Source organism: Rhinolophus ferrumequinum, chromosome 11 (genome assembly GCF_004115265.2).
Source record: "Rhinolophus ferrumequinum isolate MPI-CBG mRhiFer1 chromosome 11, mRhiFer1_v1.p, whole genome shotgun sequence".
NCBI classification, from domain to species: Eukaryota; Metazoa; Chordata; class Mammalia; order Chiroptera; family Rhinolophidae; genus Rhinolophus; species Rhinolophus ferrumequinum.
In genome coordinates this window covers 35,860,846-35,885,435 of record NC_046294.1, presented here as the reverse complement: position 1 = coordinate 35,885,435, position 24,590 = coordinate 35,860,846, and the positions used below count along the sequence as shown (strand labels likewise).

The 24,590-nt window shown below is 42.8% G+C and overlaps 1 protein-coding gene across 10 annotated transcripts in view; it reads right to left on the bottom strand.

The window, feature by feature from the left end:
- SERGEF (secretion regulating guanine nucleotide exchange factor) overlaps nt 1–24,590 on the bottom strand; it is a 195,864-nt gene that overhangs the window by 119,413 nt on the left and 51,861 nt on the right. The window contains exon 10 of one of the 10 annotated variants that reach the window (XM_033120010.1): nt 19,676–20,333. The exons of the other annotated variants lie outside the window; for them this stretch is intronic. Within the exon in view, the coding sequence (XP_032975901.1) occupies nt 20,268–20,333 (66 nt within the window). The 3' untranslated portion in view covers nt 19,676–20,267. Of the gene's footprint in view, nt 1–19,675; nt 20,334–24,590 lie in introns of those variants that run through there. 10 annotated transcript variants of the gene reach the window in all.

Here is a 24,590-nt window from a genome sequence, read left to right as displayed (position 1 = left end):
CAGTCACTGAAGAAGACCAGTGAGGAGAAAGGCAGAGAGGGCAGTGTAGGCCTAGACGCGGAGGACCAGGCTCAAGTCCGAACTCTGCCATCTATAAGATGTGTGCGTTGGGGGAAGTCTTTCCCTTCCCTGAGCCTCATTTCCCCATGGCAAAGGGAAGGGATTGGACTAGGATGGTGTCTAAGGGCCGTTACATGCATCCGAGATTCTACACGCATGTCACTCACTCTCACTAGCGGGCAGAGGGAGACTAAAATCGTGCACACCACTGATCTGACGTTCAGCTGCACTGTCAATTACACGGCGCATAAAAGGGTCAGAAGGAAGAGCTAACATGGTATTTCCTGAGCCTCGTCAGTCAGTCTCCCGATTCAGCCCTGCACCTGTTCCTTCTGCATATGCAACTTACTAGACATCATCGCAGGTACTCCCGTAAACAGCTACCATTTATCACTTGCTTGGGTATTTCAGGTCATCTTCTCTGTTTTTACAACTACTGAGAGTATTATAAAGACTAATCAATAAAAGTGCCAAGAAAGTTTACCCAGAAAACAATCTTCTTTCTCTGTTTCTGTTAATAATAGCAATACCTTTAATGAATTACTGACCTGCACTGAAAATCAGACAAACACCAGAAGGGATGTGGAGACAAATACATGCCTCCTTTACAGACAAATAATGCCATAGAGAGTACTGTACCCATTCATAACCCAGGGCCTTTTTCTTATGGAAACAATACTATAAATGATACTCAATGTCCGGGGCCTGCTGCGTTGAAACAATAGCCACGTACCCGCTAAGTACCTTTTAACAGTACCTCTTAAGGTATCCCAGCCGCTTCTCAGAGCTGGAGAAACAGAGTGATAAAACACAATTTCTGTCCTTAAAATCTGAGGCTATAGATTAAGTGGTCCCTGCTGTGGAAGAAAAAGTGGCAGACTGGAACCCGTCCATGTGCCAGAAAATGGCCTCTGCAAGCACTTAAGCCAAAGAATAAATTGCAGAACACTGCCCAGTATCTACACCATAGAAGCCACATAACCCTGGGCCAGGAGTTTTCAAAGTGCGGTCCCAGGCCATCAGCATGTACCGGCACCCCCCCACCCCCACCATCACCGCCACTATCAAGTTCTCAGACTCCACCCCAGACCTATTGAATCAGAAACTCCTGGGGTGGGGCCCAGCCAGCTGTTTAACAAACCCACCAGGTGATTCCAATAAGTGCTTAAGTTTGAGAATCACTGCCTTGAGCATCCCAACTGCTGCATATTTGCAGTGAAAATAGTAGAAAACGAAGTTGTCCATTAAACCTAAGAGAAAAACAAGTACATTGGGTAAGAAATAGGTTTTTTAAATGATCTTAATGCTGGTATTTGGGAAGAAGCAGGTTTATTAGAGGCAGAAGGGAGAGAGAAATGCTGGTTGTGATGCAGAAGGAAATGTGGAGGCTCTGAAGCTTAAGGCCCCAGGCCTTTTCCTGTGTGGCACTTTCTTTCCAAATATAGGCCTTTTCTGTCCCTTCAGCTGAGAGCTCATCACTTCCGAGGGTGTTCCCACACCTTCAGTAGCAGGGCTCTCAGACTCAGCAACCACAATTAAAGTTGCTTAAAAAAATTTTTTTAACTCAAAAATAGAAGGAGGGTGGAAAGTAAAAAAGGAAGGAGCAATAAATGTTGTCACGTCACAAAATTTAAAAATGAAGGGAGAATTAAAAGAGAGAGAAAGAAATATGTAAGTACATAATGAACAAGAGATAGTTTAAAGTAGGATTTGCTGAGCTCTGAATAACAAAAGAGAGAAGAGGAGGATAGGATCAAACCAAGGAGAAAAGAGGTAGCGAAGGGATACTGAGACATTCCTTTGGCCTCTGCCACCAGGTGGCGAAATCAACCCAGCACAGCTGGGTTGCCCTCCAAAAGCTTTTGTTTTGATTTGTCTTTTCTCATTTTTTTGTTATTACGTTGGGAGTGAGAATGGAGATATAGAGCAACTTCAAGTTGGATGGCTGAGAGCAGGGAGAGCACACTTAGCGATGTATTGTTTTTATGCATGTTAATTCAGTCAGTGACCTTAATTAAGAAATACCATTATATTTTACAATGTGAGAGCAACCATGTAATTAAAAAGTGCCCACGATGATAAAGATTATACATTAACATTTTACTGCAACTAAGTTTTAAGATAATACATTTGATTTTAAAATACCTCTTTTCCTGGAATAAAACTCAATATCAAGTTAGGTCTAATTTTATGGTCCAAAATGCAATTTTCGTCCAGCACACCACAAAACGTTAAATACCGATGAAGACAGTAATAATGAAAAGTCTGCTGTAGTGTAACAGCAAATTTCCTAAAGAGATGATTTGAGGTTCTACAGGTCACAGAGGAAGACACAGATGGTTAATCATAAATCCATCTAAAGACAGTTCATTTCCATCATCTCTCATTTTACATGGAAGCTTAAACAACTCTCTGGGCTTGGAAGGTTGTAAATGTAATAACGTTGTTCCAATTCACAATTCCCATTGATTTTCTCTCATTTCATCTGTATTGATTAATGTCATCTTGTGACATTCAAATAGCAAACTGAGGAAGACAAAGATATGCATGGAGTTGGCTCTATACATGGAGTTGGCTCTATGCATGGAGTTGGCTCTATGCATGGAGTTGGCTCTATGCGCGGAGTTGGCTCTATGCATGGAGTAGTGCTCTATGCGCGGAGTTGGCTCTATGCGCGGAGTTGGCTCTATGCGCGGAGTTGGCTCTATGCGCGGAGTTGGCTCTATGCGCGGAGTTGGCTCTATGCATGGAGTTGGCTCTATGCATGGAGTTGGCTCTATGCATGGAGTAGTGCTCTATGCGCGGAGTTGGCTCTATGCACGGAGTTGGCTCTACCCATGGAGTAGTGCTCTATTGAGAAGAGCACTAAACTGGAATCAAGACACCTGGGCTCTCTCTAGTCCTTGCTCAGCCACTACCAGCCATCATCCCTGGAAAAGGCACTTCATCTCTCTGGGCTTCGGGCTCCTCATATATAAAATGACACAAAAATATTTACCATAATTCACCAAAATGTTACAATAAACAGATGACAAAAGAAGAAGTTATTATGAAATAGTACTTAGATTCCCCTAAATTCAAATCAAACAAGCAAACAACCCCTCTCCTAAAGAACTTTTTTTTTTTTAAGATTTTATTGGGGAAGGGGAACAGGACTTTATTGGGGAACAGTGTGTACTTCCAGGACTTTTTTCCAAGTGAAGTTGTTGTCCTTTCAGTCTTAGTTGTGGAGGGCGCAGCTCAGCTCCAGGTCCAGTTGTCATTGTTAGTTGCAGGGAGCACAGCCCACCATCCCTTGCGGGAGTCGAACCGGCAACCTTGTGGTTGAGAGGATGCGCTCCAACCAACTGAGCCATCCGGGAGCTCAGCGGCAGCTCAGCTCAAGGTGCTGAGTTCAATCTTAGTTGCAGGGGGCGGAGCCCACCATCCCTTGCAGGACTCAAGGAGTTGAACCGGCAACCTTGTGGTTGAGAGCCCACTGGCCCATGTGGGAATCAAACCAGCAGCCTTCGGAGTTAGGAGCATGGAGCTCTAACAGCCTGAGCCACCAAGTCGGCCCCCAAACTACTTTTAAAGGCTTTTAAAATTAGACAAAGAAAAATATGCTGCTTTAAGGATCACAAATCTCAAGGTGGGAAAAGTGGAAAATAGTTCTCAATGTTGTTTGAATCCTCAAATTTTGGGTGATCAAAAGAAGCGTCTTTGGAAAAATCGATTTTGATTAGTCCCAAATGATGCTAGAGTTACCCCAGCAACAGATGGGACCATTCAGTTGGAGCAATCAATAAGAGACATCAACAAGTGGCTCTGCTTTTCCTATGACAGCCACAGAAACTTTCTACTAAAGGTTGTATATCAATATTGCACTCCTCTGAAACATACAGTTTCCAAATGCTCATGGAATTAACAAGATTCAAGTGATTTTCAGAATAAATTTTTAAAAATACAAAATAAAAAACTAGGATTTTAAGTGTTGATATCTTTGAATGAAAGGTATTATCTGGATACATATGTCCAGGAAGGAATACCAATCAAATGAGTCTACAGACAATTTACCCTGAATGTTTCCTTAGCTGCTGTATTAATAAAAGGTAATATAATACATGGTAAATATGTACTCAACAAAACAAGAGCTTTCAATCTCTCTATTAGTAGATACTCAAATTCAAACAAGCCAAACCATCCTTCAAATGATTCAGATCACAGAGTTAGACAAATATTAGCTTAGCTTGCTTCCCAGCTGGTAGTCCAGACAGAGTTCAATCCAGTTACAGATACAGGAGAAAAGAAACTGCCTATGTCATTTATCTTTAATTCACTGTCCCGTTGAGCCCACATATCCTCCAGGTAAGACCCACAGCTTAGATATTAGTTCTACTATTAACTAACAATAGTTGACTTCAATGTGATGGGACTAGCGGTGGAGCCGTGACTGGGACAATCTTAACATAAAAAGCTTCATAAAGACCTTTCATCCTCTGGCGATTCCAAAGCAAATAGATCTTTAGGCTTCAAGCTACGTAACATTTGTAGCCATGAAAGAAAAAGGAACTGGAGACCAAGATGTATTGAGGAATCTCAACCAAATGAGCTTCTAATAAGATCGCATACCCAAAAAATTTTATCCTGATTTTATTGTTATAAAACAATAAATGAAATTATTTGCAGAAAGAAAACTTCATCCACAATTCTATTATCTAACACCACATCTTTTCTTCATGATTCAACATTCCCTTCAAATCCACCTCTGAGCACAAACAGAATTTTACCCTGAGATGTGTACGAGCCAGTTCCCATTTCTCACTTAATCTAGACAAAGGGTTTTCAAACCGTGTCCTATGGAACCCTAGTGTTCCTTAGATGAATTTCAGGAGCTACCAGAAAGAGAGGGTCTGCCAGCAGGCAGCCGAGTTGTAAGGCTTCATTCTCCCTCCCCCTACTTCCTTTTCCCTGTTCTCAATTCAGTCAGAACAATTCCATTTTTATTTATTTTAGATTTTGAGTTTCTGCATAAAATTTTATTTGAAAATACAAAAATCGTTCTAGTACAACTAAGCATTTAAAACTTAAGAAGGCATAGAATCATGAAATTTTAGGGCTGGGAAGAACCTGAAAGATCCAATGCTTTTATTTGACCGAGGCTAAAAGGAGACCCAAAGAGAAGAAAGGCTTGTCCTAGCTCACACAGGCAATTACAAGCTAGAATTCGATCCCAGGTCTCCTTACAAAGTCAAAGATTCTATTCTATAGGAGTGAACTATGCATTCACTCCTTCAATACATATTTATCAAATGCTACTATGTGCCAGGCACTGATTTAAGCACTGAGAAGTTAAAACAGACCCCAAAAAAATGCTGCCCTCATGGCACAGTTTAGTAGAGGAAGATAGATAATAAACACAACAAATACACAGTATATTAGAAAGCAATAAAGCAAAGAAGGGGGTGGGGGCACCACGATGGCAGTAGGGGGTTAGAGGTTGCAACTGGTGAATTTCCTCAAAGACCATCACCATTAGGTCTTTATATACCTAATAAAAATATGTGTGTATATGCTATCACTCTCATTAATTCAGAAGAGAAAATAATCTAATGGTAAATCTGTCTGAAATTTTCCATGCCTCCACCTATTCTTTTTTTAAATGGCATACAAAGCCAATCAAGTATATTACAATAAGCAGGGTGTTAAAATTCTTTGGTTAAAAATGTTAAACAGTACTTTAGAAGAACACAGGAGCAGGATATTAGTTGTTGCACTTGGCTCTAGAAGAAGCCAAGAATGTGGTCAGGGAGAGAGAGAGAAAGAGACAGAGAGAGAGACAGAGAGAGAGACAGCGAGAGAGACAGAGAGAGAGAGACAGAGAGAGAGAGAGAGTTACAAGAGAGGAGATCTGGCTGCCAGGCTTATTCTACTATGTGACACTGGATAAGATGATTAAGTTCTCTCGGCCTGTTTCCTTATCCGTAAAATAAGGGGGCCGGCCAGAGGAAACATTCTCTGAAGCTCCACGTATTGTTCAAGCACCAACGCCCTCTACGCTCAGGCATCTGCCATTATACCTAAGCGATCAGCATAGGTATAAAGGACTAAACTGCAAACTTTAATAATTTGTGCCATATTATTAATAAATGTGTCAAGAACCTTTAAAAACTCTATATCCTTTGATCCAGGAATCCTATTTCTAGAAATCCTTCCTGAGAAGATAATCAGAGATTTGAACAAAGAGTTAGGTACAAACATGTTGAGCACAGAATAATCAGTACCAAAAACTTGGAAACAACCTAAATTTCCAAAAATAACCACATAAATTGTGGCATATCCAAATAATGGAATAGTATTTTTTTTAATGTGACATAGTTGTTTTAAAGAATATTCAATAATATGGGAGAAATGTTTCCAATGTGATTACAGGTAGATAATTGATATACAGCAAACATACGATGTACAATATCTTTGTTTTTTGTGTGTTTCTTTTAAATATATATATAGAAAAAAGCATTAGAATGTTCTAAGTGGTTTTCTCTAGGCTGTGAAATTATGGCTGATTCTGGTGTTCTATACTTCTACAAATGAGCATGCACTGCTTTTGTAACCAGAAATTATAAATTATTTTTTAAAAATACCTGTCCTCCCTATCTCCTACAGTAGTGATAAAAATGAAGGATGAGCTTTCTAACAATAAGAACCATGCTAAAATGGAATCCCCAGGGAGACAGTTCAAGCAACACTGTGTGACCACATGGCCCCCAACTAGGTCAGACTTTAGGAACCTGGGATTGTAGAGGCTCCTGGGAAATCCCTCTACTGCCCACAGGACGTGTCCTGCACTGTTGGCAAGGCAGGGCTGGCTGGGTTGGTGTCCCCCTTCCTGCCTAGCGAGCGCCCTGATGATTAGTGCTATGTACTACGTGGGGTAATACAAGCCGTCAGTGGCCACGTAGGAGAGATCCTCTGGGGACCAACCCAGCAGACAGTGGCCCCTGTGCCCTTACCAGCTTCCAGCACCCTGGTGGGAAGGGACCTTCTGCCCAGCAAATATGTCACTGGGACCTCTGCTGCTGGCTCTGGGATACAGTGCTCACGGAAACCTCCCTGAGGCCTACACGGGCCTGAGGCTTTGGTTTTTGGTTGTCCCGTCGTTTGTTTCGCCCACCACGCGTTTGAAAAGACAATATCCCTGCGTGGGGGTCTGGCTTGGTCACAATACAGTACAAGCCCCTTAACTTATATCTATGGCCCTGCAGGCCCCAAAGTTTATGATAGACGGGAAGGCTGAGTGTCAAAGGACAGTGATTTGTCAAAGGCCACACTGCAGGGACCTGGCAAGCGGGTGTAGAACCTGGGTGTTCTGATTCCAGTCTAATGTGCTACATTCCAGAATCCCTGGCTCTCTAGGGACTCTAGACCGTTTATATTAGAAGGGGCCTCAGACTCCTCCATCTCCTGTGGTCTCTTTGCTTAGGATCACAGGAGACTTCGGTTATTATCTCAAATTGTCAGTGACCAAATGTCATGCAGGGTCTCAGCTCCCGTTCACTGCACAAGAACGCAGGACATGGTGAGGCCAAAAAGGAACACCCACGGAGCCATAGACAGGGGAGTCATACCACTATAGTCTCGCTGGCGGCTGGGCTGGAGACACAGAAAGCAGGAGCCACACAATGCGCAATCCGCCGCCTACTTCTCTGCCAACCAACCAACTACCCAACGTAGCCACGGCAGTTATATTAGTGGCTAATGGCTAACCGGTAACAGCTGATGGCCACCTACTTACTACATGAGCCAGCACCTTTCCACGTGAGGCCGAGAGCCTGAAAACTGCTCTCTGGGACTCTGACCCACACCTAAACACAGGGAAGTAAGTTCATACTTGGCACTCAGGAGTAATTGACAGTGGGCAAACAGCACATGGTAGCAATGAGGGGTGAAGAAGACAACCCCTGCTTCCTCAGGATAGGTGCCAGAGAACCAAGTTAAAGAACGTGAACAACAGCACCTTAACGCTAAGGAGATGCGTGAACAAAGCCGCAGTCACCCACGCTGCTCACCAGAGGACACAGGAAGGGATACTCGTGGGTATCAGAGGAGGCCGAACAGGTGGAACACGAGAGTGTTAAGGAAAGATAACCCACTTCTGCCGTGGTCCTCCTTAGCGTGGCTGTAGCCTTGCTCGCATCAGAGACAGAACCACGTAGGACAGCTCATAGCCAATGTGAGAAACACTGAATAAGTGAATGCTACATTCCAGACGCCCTCATGAAGACGATGGCGCTATTACCTGGGGAAGGGGCGGGAGGCCGGTGATCGGCTGCACGCCTGTTTTCCCTACCATTCCGTATTTTCACACTCTCAGAAGACAAATGATAAAAGAGTGGGTGGTGGAACAGAGACAGGAGGAAGAGGGAGTGACAGGACGAGGACAAAGCGAATAGAAGATTAGGGTGGAGGAAAGAAGTAAGAGTAAAACCGCATACTTTCATAGGAAACAAGTTAGATGACAAGCCAGGAAACATAAGAGGCTTTTTCTTTCTAACTTAAAAAGGAAGGTGGATGTCACCATTCTGATTTCTACCTGTCCACCAAAATGTCTCCACTTCCCTCCCTAGCCTGTTGGCTTCCGAGGTCATGAAATGTCAGGGTAAGTCAGGCAAAAGCATTGAGTGTGGACATTCGCGTCCAGTTTTCCTGGGCCCCACCTCTTGCACTGCATACTCTGAACTGCCCTGAGTCTTCTCAGCTGGAAGGGCTGCTAACAACGGTGAATTAATTTGGGGGTTTCACTGCAGAGAAGCTGATGTGCCACCTCGCTAAATGAAAACAGTGTGCCGCTGGCATCACAGGCGACTCCTCAGAGACAGGGGTGGGGGGGTGGCCAGCCTGGGGCTGGGGATGGAGAGTCAATGAGCCGGCAGGGAGCAGGAAGCTGAGGGGGTATCCCAAAGGTACAAACACACACAAGGCCAGCCTCTGGGACAGATTCAGAGCTCAGTGGAACCATCCACCTGACAGTCCATGGCTGTTCTATTCCAGACCTGGTCATTACCTTGAGAACCTTCTTTGCTAATGGTGCTGTCAGTCCCTTTCTCAATTTGCACTTGATACTCAGCCATCTCCAGGACATGCAACCAAGAACACCACCACAAAGATTCTCGGCAATATTGGGCAAGGAGAAGCCACAGTTATTTGCTTGTCTTATTTTTAATTAAGGGTATCAAGTGCAAAGGAAAGAGCCCCAGAAAAACCTTTCTAGTAACACAGTCAGTGCACTCTCTAATCTGGCTGCTTCTTCCTTCTCCCAGTCTAGCAAAGAGGAGGAAAGATGAAGGGGTCTAGCAAACCAACAGAATGCACTGTAGCAGGCTGCACAGGGAAGCTGGAAGAGCACTTTTCAGACCGAAAAGAAGCGTTAGAGGAAAGCCAGGCCAATGTGCACTCTCAGCATCGTTCTCCTCATGGACCCTGTACTAATAGCCCAGAATGCTAACAAGGCCGCCTGGGAGAGTGGAAAGGAGATTGTACTGGGAGGTGGGACATCTGGGTGGTGGGCCCAGCTCTGCCACTGACCTGCGGTGCAGCCTTAGTCTGAGTTCCAGTGTCTCCATCTATAAAACAGAGATGAAAACGTGTCCCTAATTGAATACTATTGGTTTTAGTTTTACCTGTGAGAATTTCATGTATATGGAATCAGGCAGTATGTACTCTTTTGTGTAAGGCTTCTTTCACTCAGAATAATGTTTTTGAGACTTCATCCATGTCATTGGATATATGACTTCACTCTTTTGGAATTGTATGAATACACTACAGTTCTTTATCCATCCTCCACTGATGGATACTTGGGTTGTTCCCTGTTTGAGTCTCCTATGAATCTATGAATAAAGATTCTACTTTCTGTCTCTATGAATTTGACTACTCTAGGTACCTCATGTAAGTGGAATCCCACAGCATTTGTCTTTTTGTGATTGGCTTATTTCACTCAGCATAGGTTCATCCATGTTGTCAGAATTTCCTTCCTTCTTTAGGCTGAATAATCTTCCATTGTGTGTATACAACACATTTTGTTTATCCATACATCTGATGATGGACATTTGGGTTGCTTCCACCTTTTGGCTATTGTGAATAACGTTGCTATGAACACTTTTCAAGATCCTGCTTTCAATTTGTTGAATACATATCCAAAAGTGGAACTAGTGGATCATACGATAATTCTATTTTTAATATTTTGAAGAAACACCATACTGTGTTTCCACAGCAGCTGTACCATTTTACCTTTCCACCAACCGTGCATAAGGGTTCCAATTTCTCCATATCCTGACAGGCGTGTATGTGTGTGCGCGCGCGCGAGTGTAAGGTGTATCTCATTGTGGTTTTGATTTGCATTTCCCTAATGATTAGTTGAGCATCTTTTCAAATACTTATTGACCATTTGTGTATCATCTTTGGAGAAATGTCTGTTCAAGCCCTTTGCCCATTTTTAAAATCAAGTAATGTGTATTTTTTGTTATTGACATACTCTAGTTTTATGGGAAATCTTGAAGTCAGGTAAAGTGATTCCTCTAATTTTACTCTTCTTTTTCAAGATTGCTTTGGACATTCGAGGTGCTTCACATTTCCATATAAATGTTAAAATCAGCTTGTCAATTGCTACTCCCAAAAAAAGCTTCTGGAATTTTTATTCAGGTTGCTTCAAATCTACAAATCAATTTGGGGAGAAGTGACAACAACATTGAGTCTTCCAATCCATGAATGTGCTATATCTCCCCATTTATTTAGGTCTTTAATTTCTCACAGCACTGTTTTGTAGTTTTTATGAACAGGTCTTTTAAATTTGGGGTTAAGTTTATACCTAAATATTTTTGGCTTTTTGATGTAATTGTAAAAGAAATCACTTTTTAAAGATCTTCCAATTCTTTGCTGCTGCTGCTATATAAAAAATATAATCAATTTCTGAATGCTGACTTTATACTCTGCTAAATTCACTTCCTGGTTCTAATAGTCATTTTATAGATTCCTTAAGATTTCTTTTGTGGAAAATCATGTCATCTGTGAATCAAAACAGACTTACTTATTCCTTTCTGATTTTTAAGCCTTTTACTGCTTTTTCTTACTTTACGGCACTGACCAGAACCTCCATCCAATATAATGGCAAGAGAGGATAAACTTGCCTTATTCTGATCTTAGGAGGAACACAATTTTTCAGCATTAACGTTTTCAGCATTGTAACATTTGCTTTTTATAAATACCCTTTATGATTGTAGAAGTTCCCTCCTATTTCTAATTTGCCAAGAGTTTTTACCACAAAAGGATGTTAAACTTTTTCCAGCTTTATTGAAGTATAATTGACAGATAAAAATTGTACATATTTAAGGTATATTATATAATTGGATATACATATACATTGTGAAATGATTACCATAATCACGCTAATTAACACATTCATCACTTCACATAGTTACTCTGTGTGTGTGTGTGTGTGTGTGTGTGAGAGAAACATTTAAGATCTACTTTCTCGGCAAATACAACACAGTCTTATCAACTATAGTTACCATACTGTACATTAATCTCTCAATTTATTTACCTCACATAACTGAACTTTGTATCCTTTGACCAACATGTCCCCCAATTTCCCCCACCCCCCAGCTGCTGCCAACCACCATTCTATTCTCTGCTTTTATGAGTTTGACTTTTTAGACTCCACATATGTGAGCTCATGCAGTCAGAATATCTCTTTCTGTGTCTGGCTCATTTCACTTAGCACTATGTCCTCTAGATTTTATCCATGTTTTCACAAATGGCAGGATTATCTTCTTTTTTTAAGGCTGAATAGTGTGTGTGTGTGTGTGTGTGTGTGTGACATTTTCTTTATCCATTCATCCACTGATAGACTTTTATGTTGTTCCCATACCTTGGTTACTATGAATAATAATACTGCAATGAACATGGAGGTGGGAATATCTCTTCGAGATACTGATTTCATTTCCTTTGAATACATACACAGAAGTGGGATTGCTGAATGATATGATATTTCTATTTTTAATTTTAATTTTTAATTTTTTGAGGAAACTCCATATTGTTTTCCATAACATCTATACCAATTTACATTCCCACTAACAGTGTACAAGGTTTTACTTTTCTCTACACCCTTGTCAACACTTCTTATTTCTTTGTCTTTTTTGATAATAGCCATCTTAATAGGTATGAGGTGATAGCTCATTGTGATTCTGTCAATGCTTTTATTGTAACTGTTGAAATGATTATATGGTTTTCCTCCCTTATTCTGTTAATATGGTGAATTACATTCATTGTTTTTCAAATGCTAAAGCAAGCTTTCATTCCTGGGATAACACAGCTTGCATGATGTGTTATCCTTTTTATATATTGCCAGATTTGACATGCTAATATTTTGTTAAAGATTTTTGGTTTATATGTATGAGGAATACTACTCTATAATTTTTGTTTTTTGTAATGTCTTTGTTGGGTTTTGGTATCAGAATTATGCTGACTTCATAAAAAGAGTTGGGAAGTGTCCCCTCCTCTATTTTCTGAAGGACTTTATATAAAAATTGTGCTTTTTTCCCCTTAAATACTTGATAAAGTTTACCAGTTAAAACATCTTGGCCTAGAGGGTTCTTTTTTGGCCTAGAGTGAAAAGTTTTTATTAATGAATTGATTTCTTTAATAGATAGGTTGATACTCAGATTTTTTATTTCACCTGTGTCAGTTTTGGTAAATTGTCTTTTCTCAAAGAATTTACTCATTTTTATCCAAGTTGCTAAATTTATTGGTACAAAGTTGTTCATAATACTTCTCTAGTATCCTTTAATGTCTGCAAATTCTGTAGTGACACACTTACTTTCATACCTGATACTGGTATTTTGTGATCTCTTTTCTTTTTCTTGATCAGTTCAGCTAGGGCTTTATCAATTTGATTGACATCTTCAAAGAATTGCTTTTGGCTTTATTTTTCTCTATTTTTGTCTGTTTTTTATTTCATTAATTTCTGCTCTTGCCTTTATTATTTCCTTCTTTCTACTTATTTTGAGTTTACTTTCCTTTTTCTAACTGCTAAAGATTGAAACTTAAATCACTGAAACTAGTCCTTTCTTCTTTCTTAAGGTATCTACTCAAAGCACTGTTTTAGCTGCATCCCACAAATGTTGATGTTCTATTTTCATTACTGTTCAGTATGTTTTTAAAAGTCTTTTTATTTTGAAATAAATTCAAACTTAGAGAAAAGTTGCATGAACTACACAAAAAGCTTGTTTACCCTTCACTCATATTCCCCAAATATTAATATTTAACCATCTTTTCTCTACATTCCCTTTCCCTCTCTGTTTCCATTTTTTTCTGAACTATCTCTGAGCAAGTTACCAAACTGATGCCACTCCAAAATATATTAGTGTGTTTGTCACCAAAACCGACAACACTCACTACATAAAAACAATTTGACTACCAAACTAAAAAATTAACACTGTTAACTACCGAGAACTTCAGACTCCATTTAGGTTTCATCAGTTGTTCCAGTAATGTCCTTTATAGCAAAAGGATCCAGGTCAAAACTATATATTTCATTTAGATGCCACATCTCTTTAGAATCCTTTAATCTGATACAGTTCCTCAGTCTTTCCTCGACTTTCAGGACCTTGACACTTGTGAAGAATGTGCCTGCTTTTGGTCACTCTCCAATTTCTTCACGTAGCTGTTTTGTGTTTTTTTTACATTTTTGTCTGAGTTTACAAAAGAAGTGCTCTACCATCACCAGAAATCAAGAAGGGATTCATTGTCTTCTGACCACAGATCCTACATGAAAAACTCGTCTCTCTCTGTTTGACTAGCATGACAGTTCCCACATATACAAAATGGGAACAGCTCCATTATGTGATCTCATAGCATTTCATAAACTTTTTCCAAATATCTACTTTATTATTATAATTAAGATGATGCCTATCATAGTTAAAATCAAATAGTGGAGAGAGGTAGCAAATGAAAAGAAAAGTTTCCCATAGAACATTAAAGAAATTATCTCTAACAAGCAGAGTCTCTCTAGTCTATGCTTGGCACACCAGTGATTAAAAAAAAAAAATACTAAAGGAAACTCTGTCTGGGAATCAGAAGAACTAAGTTTCCAGTCCTGGTTCTACTGCTCCAAAAATGGCTTTAGGTAAGTTACTTATTCACGCAAAAAGTATTTACTCAGCTCCTAGTAGCGTATTTAACCCTCTGTGCCTCAGTTTCCTTATCTGAGAAATACACATAGCACTAGCCATTTTTCCAACATGCCTCATAGGAAGGAAAAAAATGACACAATAACGTGTTTCAGTGTGCTGAAAGTTGAAAGCATAACACAACTGTAATAAATAATAGGTCAAGTATGAGACCTCTGGAAAAATCAACATGGAAATCAAAAGCCTTAAGTGGGACATGGAAGACAAAGATGAGAGGGGAATGGAAAAATCTATACTTTACTTGGTTTTATATTATTATACCATCTATACCTGCACTGTCCCATACAGTAGCTATTAGTCACGTGTAGCTTTTATATTTAATTAAAACATAATTTAAAATTCAGTTCCTCTGTCACACTAGCCACATTTCAAGTGCTCAGCAGCCACTTGTAGTGATACATTTTCATTATCAGAGAAAGTCCTACTAGACAGTACTGATCCATACTATTTTACACTATGTATACTCTTAATTGCCTGAGACAAATGACGTTGTTGCTGTGGAATTAATACATAGCAACTAGCTTGCCACTATAAAACAAAACAAACCAAAAAAATCTCAAAGCTAAAAAGAAATCAGCCTCCAGATAGGTAAGAGTTCTAATCAAACCGGAATGATATTGGCCTTAGAGCTTTGGAAGAACCCTTGGAACGGTTTCTCATTACACAGATTAGGAAGCTGAAGCCCAGGGAAACAGAGTCTCTGGCCCCAGGTCCCACAGAAAATTAACATTACAGTTCAAAATGGAATCCTGGTATTTCATAGCATAGGCCATGCTGCAGGATCTGACTTTTAATCACAAGCCTGTCGCTTACTAGCCATGTGGCCTTGGACAAATAACCATCCCGAACCTCACTTGCCTCGTCATGAGCATTGAAGAGATGATGTCTAGAAAGTGCTTAGCAGAGAACTGGGCACCCCACCAGGAAAACTACCTGCTGTCATTATTAGCTAATACATTGCTCTTTCCACTCCTCAACAAACTCCGATCAGGGAGGCTGCAACCACCAGATGCATCATCATGATGGAGTGAAGGATGGAATGAGGAAATTATGCAGCTTGGCAAAATGTGCCAGGGGAGCAGAAAGATAAATGCATTGTGTAGCCGGAACTACGGAACTGCTCCCACAAGTCCCCATGCAGTAGCAGAAATTTCACCTTGAGGGGTGCAGAGGGAAATGTACCGTTTGCGTGCCTCTGTGCTCTTTCCCTTAAATAGGCGTCTGAGGAATGGAGCGGTGCAGACTGAGAAAGATGCTTATGTTTCTATGACCCTCATGCTGAGACACTGGAGGAGTCAGCATTCTGTTTTTGTTCCTCTCTCTCCAGAACTAATATATCACCACTCTGTTAGCCACCAACGCAGCTATCCCACGGCAGACCTCTCCAAGCCTGCTTCAGAGTGCCTGGAGCTCAAACTTCCATGGCTTCTCCAAGTGCCTGCTACGTGACCTAGCCCCTCACCCCCCTGCCCAACAGGGTGTGCGATGGTTTTTTAAATCCTAAAATACAGTGCCCACTGTGCAGCAACATATGCTCTTCTCTGGGAGACCACCACACGTGAGGTGATCAGATGTTAGCGTCAAATCAAACAGTGACAATGCTTCAGACTCTAAGGGAGAAGACGTTTCCATTCAATTCCATAACGAATCCCAACCACTTGCCTTCTGAGAAACACTGTGCCACACAAGAAAGATACATCTGCCACCAAGACATGGTACCTGTTCTCAGGTAGCTTATACTTGAAATGGCAACTGGAGTTGTCCAAAAAAGATACAATAGGGTAAAGTTTAACCTGAGCCCTATAAAGTGGTACAGTTTGGATTTGCAGGTAAGGGGGCCAGGGCTGAGACACTCAGAAACTCATCCTTGCTGCCACCATGAATGGAAACAGAGGCCTGAGGGAGGACCATGAGGAATTCAAATATCTTTTCTCGGTTCTTCAAAGGCACACTTCTGTCCCAGCCTTCGAGTGGCAGTTTCTGGGGAAGGGAAGCCCCTCCCCTTGTCTGCGCAGGAAGAACGAGCTGGCACGGACTCTATGTCTTCTGGCGCCATCTGGACTTCTACAGGTGGAGGGTGAGCAGCAGTCACAGTCACCTCTTTGTCCTCCAACCTGGAAAACCACCCCCCAGTCACCTGTATGTCCTCTGGTCCCCAACACCTAGCTGTGTCCTTAGACAAGTCCCGTCCCCAGGTTTGGTTTCCTCATCTACAAAACGGGGATAACAGTATACTGCTTCAGAGGAATGCCGTAAGAATTCAAAGTGCTGCTTATACACTGCTTAGCACAATATGTGGTACATGGCAATGTTCAACAAATAGGAACTATCATTATTATTATTTCTATAAAATCCTATTCTTCCCAATCAGATCTTCTTAATTGCCAACTTCAGTGCTCAGACCCAAGCCTGTCCACACTATCCCCGGGTTTATCAGCTCAGAAAGAATCAGCTTCATCCCATAGATCCTTTGGGAGCCTGAAGAAGCTTGATCTTCTAACCCACCAAACTCAGTGTCCCCCGGTCTTCAAATTTCATCTCTGCTAAGAAGCTTTCCCAAAGACTCCAGAGGCCTGGTCAACAATGCTTTTCCAGACACTGCCTCACAAGTCCTCAGCTCTTACCTATAGGAGATTTATCCTATCAGTCACGTCCCATTTAAAAAGCTGGAGGACTTTGTGTCCTCCCTGTTGTCACATTCCAAGTCCACAGCTCAAATTGCACCCTGGGTACTTGACAAGTAGCAACGGATAAAGAAGAACACAAGAATCATAAAAATTATTTAAATCAAATTACAGCTCCATGATAACTTCCGTGTTTCCCCAAAAAGAAGACCCAGCCGGACCATCAGCTCTAATGCGTCTTTTGGAGCAAAAATTAAAATAAGACCGGGTCTAACATAACATAACATAACATAACATAACATAACATAAAACATAACATAACATAACATAACATAACATAACATAACATAACATAACATAACACCGGGTAAAATATAATATAATACCGGGTCTTATAAGACCCGGTCTTATATTAATTTTTCCTCCAAAAGACGCATTAGAGCTGATGGTCTGGCTAGGTCTTATTTTTCGAGGAAACACGGTAGTAATGTTTTCCAGAGCTACAAGACCTGAAAACCCACAGAAGGTTGGCTATGACAAAGAAGTCTACTAACATAACTCACATTTGTTTATTGTTCCATAGTTACAAAGTGCTTTCACATCCATAACAGCATTTTGACAGCCACTTGACGAGGAAGTCCCAGTAAGTATTATTACATCTGACAGATGCAAAACGGAGGCTCAGAGAAGTAAAGCAGTTTGTCTAAGAATCAAGCCACAGTGTAAAGTCCTTTAATTCTTCCAAGTCCTTCTCCTATTTGTTGCTCCGTCATGCAGCCTCTACCCTCAAATGATGTGCATACTCTAGGCTATTAATTTAAAAAGAATAAAAACCTACCCAAAAGGGACCACATGGAAATAAAAGCACAGAGAAGATACTCAAGAATGACTAAATTACCTTTCTGGAGTGAGGAACTTTCCTCACTCCATCCTGGGAGTGCTGGCTACGACACATGCATTTTGTTCAGCAGCCCTGAGCAACTGTCCCTAGGCAGCTGGGCCTCCTGAAGTGGCACATGGGAAGGCTCTCCGGGGAGCTGCAAGCAGCCTGGCAGCACCTGTGAGTAGCTCCCACTCTGCCTCCTGCTTTCCCTTCTCCTTACACTTCTGGCCCCTCTGAAAAGCCAAAATCTTCATGATTGATTGTCGTGGCAGCTGCTCTTTTTGCAAAGACATCTCTCCTTCCATTTCTGCTACCCACTGCCAGTTTTCTCCAATCCAGCAAAAAGAGCTCCCTTCCAAACAGCAATCTGCAGACGCAGGAGGTGGCCACCACCCCTGACAGTGTTCCCACAGAGAGAACCACTGCATCGCAGAAGGGAATTATGTAATCACACAAAGACTGACTTCTTTCTAATCCTAATTTGGTGGTCCTACTACCAACTGGCCTGGAATTTTGGGGTTCTGAAGACTGCATCCCCCACAAAATGGCCTGGTTTTGCTTCCTTAGAAGTGACGAGAGCAATGTTTTCTCTTTATATGCCTCAAGGGGTGCCTACCAGGCGAGGCCTCAGTGGCTCAGGACACTGCAGGCCAAAAAGAGGCCAGAACTAGCTGGGAATATGCGCTGGAGAAGAGGGGTGACTACAGAGCTGCCTCCTAGGGCTGCCCTCCAGTATAAAGTATCCAAAGGAACCTGGCAGTGATTCAGGCCAGAGTATCAAAGAGGGCCTCTGAACAGGAAGCTCTGGGCAGCAGCGACCCTCAGCGTCAAGCAGATGCATTCTACTGGGGCATCAACCACTCAGAACAAGTCCCCAAACAGTGACCAGCAGTGCAGGACTGAGTCCAGTCCCCAGGCAATGGAACTGGCAAAATGCAATCCTTGCTCAGGGTAGGTTTCTCGTGGAAGTGGAAGTGGCAGAGAGGTCAGCTATCTGAATGGAGCCAATGTGGGAAGGAGAAGAGGTTTAAGAAAGGTAAGTGGAAGGCCAGGGTTCATCACAGCCAAGGCGCCAGGCCTTCTGCAGCCCAACGAAGTCCAGATCTGAACTCTCAAGGGGGCTCAGGGACAAGGGAGGGAGCGGGAAGATAGAAAAGGCTTCAGGGACAGACACTCAACAGAGCCAAGGAAGGTGGATAATGCCACCAAGCCAAGAAAAACTTAACAGAGAAAGAAGAGGCAGGTTTGTCAGGCTGGATGGTAAGAATACTGGCATGGATATAAGACGTCGTCCTTGTTCTCCACTGGGGGACAGGTAGTAGTTATCCTAGGAGCCAAGGGCAAAGGGGAGCAGAAAAACCAGCATGTGCAAAGACCCAGAAGAATCACACAACATGATGATTTCGTTGGCTTGGCATAGATGAATTGCAGAATGTAAGGGAGAGACAGGCAGAAGGTGAGGCTGGATATTCTCACAGGGGCAGGATCAGCAAGAGCTTCTTACGACAACCCAGAGACTTTGGACTTCATCCTTCATGGAAAGCCATTAAAAAGTAAGGGTATACATTCATTCCTATAACAATTACTTACTGAGCACCTACTGTGTGCTGGGCACTAATCAAAGTGATGGGGATACAGCGGGGAACAAAGCCAACAACAATCCTGGAACTTACACTCTAATAACTCCACTCTGTCTACTGGCTGTGGGGTGATGGGTTGTATGTTTCACCTACCCCTTGAGGGCAGAGGCCGGGCCTCATTCTCCACTATATCCTAAAGGCTCAGCTAAGTTTCTTCCACATAGTAGGTTTCCAATAGTGTTTGTTGTGGGAATGAACATTTTCTGTATTTTCTAAGAACCTTAAAAAAAAGAAGTGAGCACATAGTACGATCAGATTTATATTTTAATACATCATTTTGGCAGCTGGATGGTGGGGCAACTGGGGTGAGGCCAAACTAGAGACTAGGGGTTTTCAACTAAGGGGCTGTCACTATAATTAGGCAACAGATAAAGGGAGTCCAAACTAGAGGAACAGTGGTAGAGAGGGAGGTAGTTTTATTTCCCTGGCCAACTGATTGCGACACAGCTTACTTAGGCTTCGCAGACCCTGCGTTTCTCTCACCAAACCACTGCAGCCTCCTCTAAACCCTCTTTGACTTCTGTTCACTCTAAACGTCTGCGTGATTTACTTTCACCCTGGGCTCGCCCAGTTTTCAAGGTCAAAAGCAAAAAAAGACAGCTGGTCAACCTCAGGATGACCCAGGGCGTGACCTGCGGTGGTCGTAATGCTGCAGAGAGTGTTGGTGACACACGAGGTCACTGGGACTTTAAATCAGTGCTGATGGATTTCCTCTGCTGCTGAGAGAAAGCGAGCCGGAAACCTCCTTGCTGTCAGTGCAGAGGGCTACCTCGACAGACTTCATGCTCCCTGGCCATGCATGAAGATTGGCTATGGATTCCCAAGCTTCTGGCCTCCATTATTTCCACTGGTTCTGGTTCGAAGAAGTGTTTACCACAAGATCCAAAATGGTTCTATGTAGCTCCTAAGAAGTCAAATGATTAAGACAAATCATTAAGCTCTGACCCACACTTATAACACAACCTATTTTGGAGGCATAGAGTGGTTCATATACTATGAACCCAATTATAACTATTTTGTACAGCATTTTAGAGTTTACAAAATCCATTATTTGTCTTATTTGTATCTTTCAATAACCCTGTGGGCAAGGTAAAGCAGATATTATTATTCCCACTTGGTAGATGAGAAAGCAAGGCTTGGAGAGGTTTTCACTGGCCCAAAGTCATGTGGATTGTAGGCGACAGAGCAGAAATGCCAACCCAGGTCTCACTCCACATTCAAGACTTTGTCCGCGGACCTCCAGCTCTGGCAATCACTGTGGTTTACCACAATCGTGAGTTAACTTCACTATCCCAATGCTCACCGAGGCTATTCCTTCCTTCCTGCTTTGCCTCACAGAACACTGACCCAGATTGCAAGTCTAGAGAGGGCTACCAGGTCCCCATCAGACCCAGTTACCACCGAGTGACAGACAAAGCCAGAGCCCAGGCCCACATTCTGATCAAAACTGTCCAGAGAAGCTGTTGGTGTAGAGGGCTAGCAATGAGCAGGATGAGGGCTCTGACAGCCAAGTTCAAGTCCCTGCGCAGCCTTGAGCTCATGATGGCCTTCCCTTTGAACGTCAATGTCCTCACCCCTAGAATGAGGGCAGGAACTTCTGCCCTACCCACCACTCAGGGCTCAGAGCCAACAACGGTGTCTTCTCCCATTTCCAGGCAGTTACCAGACAGTGCTGGATGCACCCATTACAGAGCAAAGCCAACCAGTCCCTCCTTGCGGCGCCACACACACACACACACACACACACACACACACACGCACGCACACGCACGCACGCACGCACGCACACATACTAACCTCATCACGCCAGCAGACAACTTGGCTTTCAATCTAACCAGGAAGGATTCAGCCACCTACCAGGAGCTCTCACTTTTGCTCAGCACACTTCTCCTAATTATCTACTTTGTACCAAGCTTGGCCCTAATTATACAAAGATAAATAAGACAGTGTCTGCTCTCAAAGAACTCAAAGTCTGATTTAGAGATGGACATATTAGTAATTACCATAGTACTAATAAATAGCAAATTACAAGTATTGGGCAGCAACTTTGTTTTTGCTCTGTGCATTCTTGGCACCAGTCACTGTACGTGGCCCTCAGCAGGACTTGCTAAACATTTACTGAATAAATAAATAAAACTAACATACAACATGATGACAAAGAAACAACACTTCGATAAAAGCAGTCTTCCTCCCCACCTCAAAACTCCTATCTTCACATATCCCTCTTCTTTACTCCTGTGTTGAATGCAAGTGGACTTCCTTCTTGTGAGAACTAACCCCTGCAAGTGACTTCGACCCTACCTTTCATCTCCTTGGGGCCTTGCTCCAGCTACGCGCCCTCCCTCTTGCATCTTTACTCATAAGCTTTCTCTCTCACTCTCTACTCCTTTCTTTCAGCCGTCTGACACACTCCGGTTTCCCCAAGCTGACAAAACTAACTGGAACCTGGCACTCCTTTCAAGTTCTGAGTTTGTTCTCATCCTCCTTTGACCACCAAACCTCCTGAAAGGGTCACTCACACCTGCAGCCTGTATTTCCTATTGCCCTTTCATGCCCTAAGTCCCTGCTTCAGCTTCCATGGAAGCTTCTCTCAGAAGTGACACCACACCGCCCATCACCAAATCCAGTGGTCTGTCCTCAGTTTCCAACCTCCCTGACCTCCCTGTTGACATTTCCTTAGCCTCTGAGACACTGCAGTTCCAGGCTGGCTTGCTCCCTCTCTTGTCAATACTGAGTCTCTATCTGGCTGTTCTTCCTCTGCTCTCCTCTAAATGCACGTTCTTGCCAAGATTCCCCTGTTACTTTACATTAGCTCCCTTGAGAACTAATTTAATGCCAATGGTTCCAAGTCAGGAAGACTTTCCAGTCACCACCTCCCACCCCAACCACCCCCAACTCCAATCCTGTAGAATCCAACAGAACCCAGGGACTGAAAATACAAGAAAGCAAAGCCCCCAAGGACATGGAAATGGTATCAACATATTTTCAGTGTGAGACTCTCTCTTACAGCCTCTGTCACATTCTGCTTGTCCTGCAATGAGCTTATCTTAGCCCTGGCACTAGCTCACCAGCCCCTAAGAAGGGAACTGTTCCTCTCTTGTCTGCTTTCTCCATTCGGCTCATGTAGTGCTTGGACAGACAGGCATATACATAAGCCTCTGTTGGATGCAAGAAGAAAAACCGAAGATGAATATGTGTGAAAGAGCTTGGTCAATTGTGCCGTGCTAAAGGACTGACTGTAAGCTACGTCATCAACAGACTTTGTGAGAAACTTCCGAGTTGTTCGAGCACATTCCAGGGTCAGAGCCTGTCCTCTGGCTCTGCAGGATATCTGACGCCCAAACGCCCAGAAACACGGAAATCCCTATTCCTGAACTGGCCTGGCACTGAGAAGTGCAGACTGTAGGGAGAGAGGCTGAAGAGGGCCATGTATTTCCGAAACCATTTCTTTCATTCATTTTTCATTTTTTTCAGTCAGGAAACATCCACTAAGAGCTGCCAGGAGCTAATGTAGACATTGGGCTCCCAATGCCTTGAACAAGATAGATAGGCCTTGCCCTCCTGATCTTGTATTTTGGTGAGAAGAGATGATAAATATAAATAAACAGGAAACAGCAGGTAGTTAATAAGTGTGTCTGTACCATATCCTTTACCATCTCTTTCAAACAAGACAGCCCTGTCCAGTGGCTCTTTCTCTCTTCTGAATGTGTACTGCTTTGAGGTTTGTTTGGTGTTATTTCTCTTCCTGTTACGTCAGCAGCTACAGCGCAGGGGTGCTAGCTTTTCCCATCTCCAATGAAAAAGTCTTTGGGTGAACACTGCTACCCCATTTGGGGAGGCCTCTAAAACCTGCTGCACCTGGAAGGTTTGGGCTTCTAGGACCCATGGTCCCAGAGACCTACTGGTCCTCTAAGAACAGCCGTGATGCTGCAGCTTACCAGAGAGTGACTTGGGAATGCTTTTTCGGGCTGTGTTCAATTCTGCCAGAGCCCTCCGGACTCAGCTGTTTGCTGGTGGTAGATTTCTGTGTTATTTAGGGCACCAAAGTCCCACAGACTTGACACAAACTTAAAATTAGAAATGCATTAAATATAGGAAGGGAGGAAGGTCATTTAGGAAAGGCAGCCTTCCGAGGGAGCTGCAGGACAAAGACGCCCTGGAAACTTCCAGGTTCATTAATGGGTTTTATACAGCATTCAAATGGTATTTCTCCTTCAGAAATAACACTGTGGAAAGCGTAGGGGACTGGCTCAAACCTCAGCTAACACAGCTGAGTGAGTGACTCTGCAAACTAAAAATAGCTTCTTTCCCACTTGTTCTGACAGATTTCACTTAGACCCTGCACACAGGTTGATCCTCCAACAAACAATTTTAGTTCTACAGCAAAATGAGGGCTGATGGCATTTGAGCTTGACAATGACCCAATCCCTGGTTCCGCTCTTGTTTATGTCCACGTTTCCTGCTGCGGCTTCAATGGCTGCGTGTACACGTACATGTGTGCACGCACGTGCACGTGTACACTGAGCCCCTGGACTGGGATTTGGTGCACAACCAAATGTGGGTGGAATTTAAACCAAGACCATGACTCAGGGCCATGGCTACAGGCTGAGCCCAGAGTAAGGCCCACAGAAGCACTGGAATCAGGCTGCCTGCCGCAGGTCTTCTCCTAATTCCTAGCTAGCCTTTCTGGGCTTCAGTTTCCTCAGTTATGCAATGAGGACAACCATTCCTTTTGTGGCCTATTTCAGGGTCATGGCTATAGAAGCGTCGCACCGGGATCAAACGAAATAATGTGAGATATTTTCCTTCAGACAATACTCCTTTCAGAAGGATGGATGGCAGTGAAGGGGCAAGCTAGACAGGCAGCCAAACTGCAAAACTGGGCTGGACCACTGAAATGGGCCAGCATCCCGACTGTAGCAGGAGTTAAAGCAGATTTAGATTCATGGCTTTATTCATGTTTTCCCCTCTGCCTGGAATGTCCTTCTATCTCTGCTAAACTCCTACCCAGTTCAAACAACACTTCTTTTTGTTAGTGTCTTCAGAATAAATCATTGTCTTCACTGCTTCTGTGGCCTATCATATGCACCTCTAATAGCCCTTCTCTCTCTGCAAGTAAGGATTTATTTATGTACCTGGAAGTTCTTTCGGGGCAAAGGCA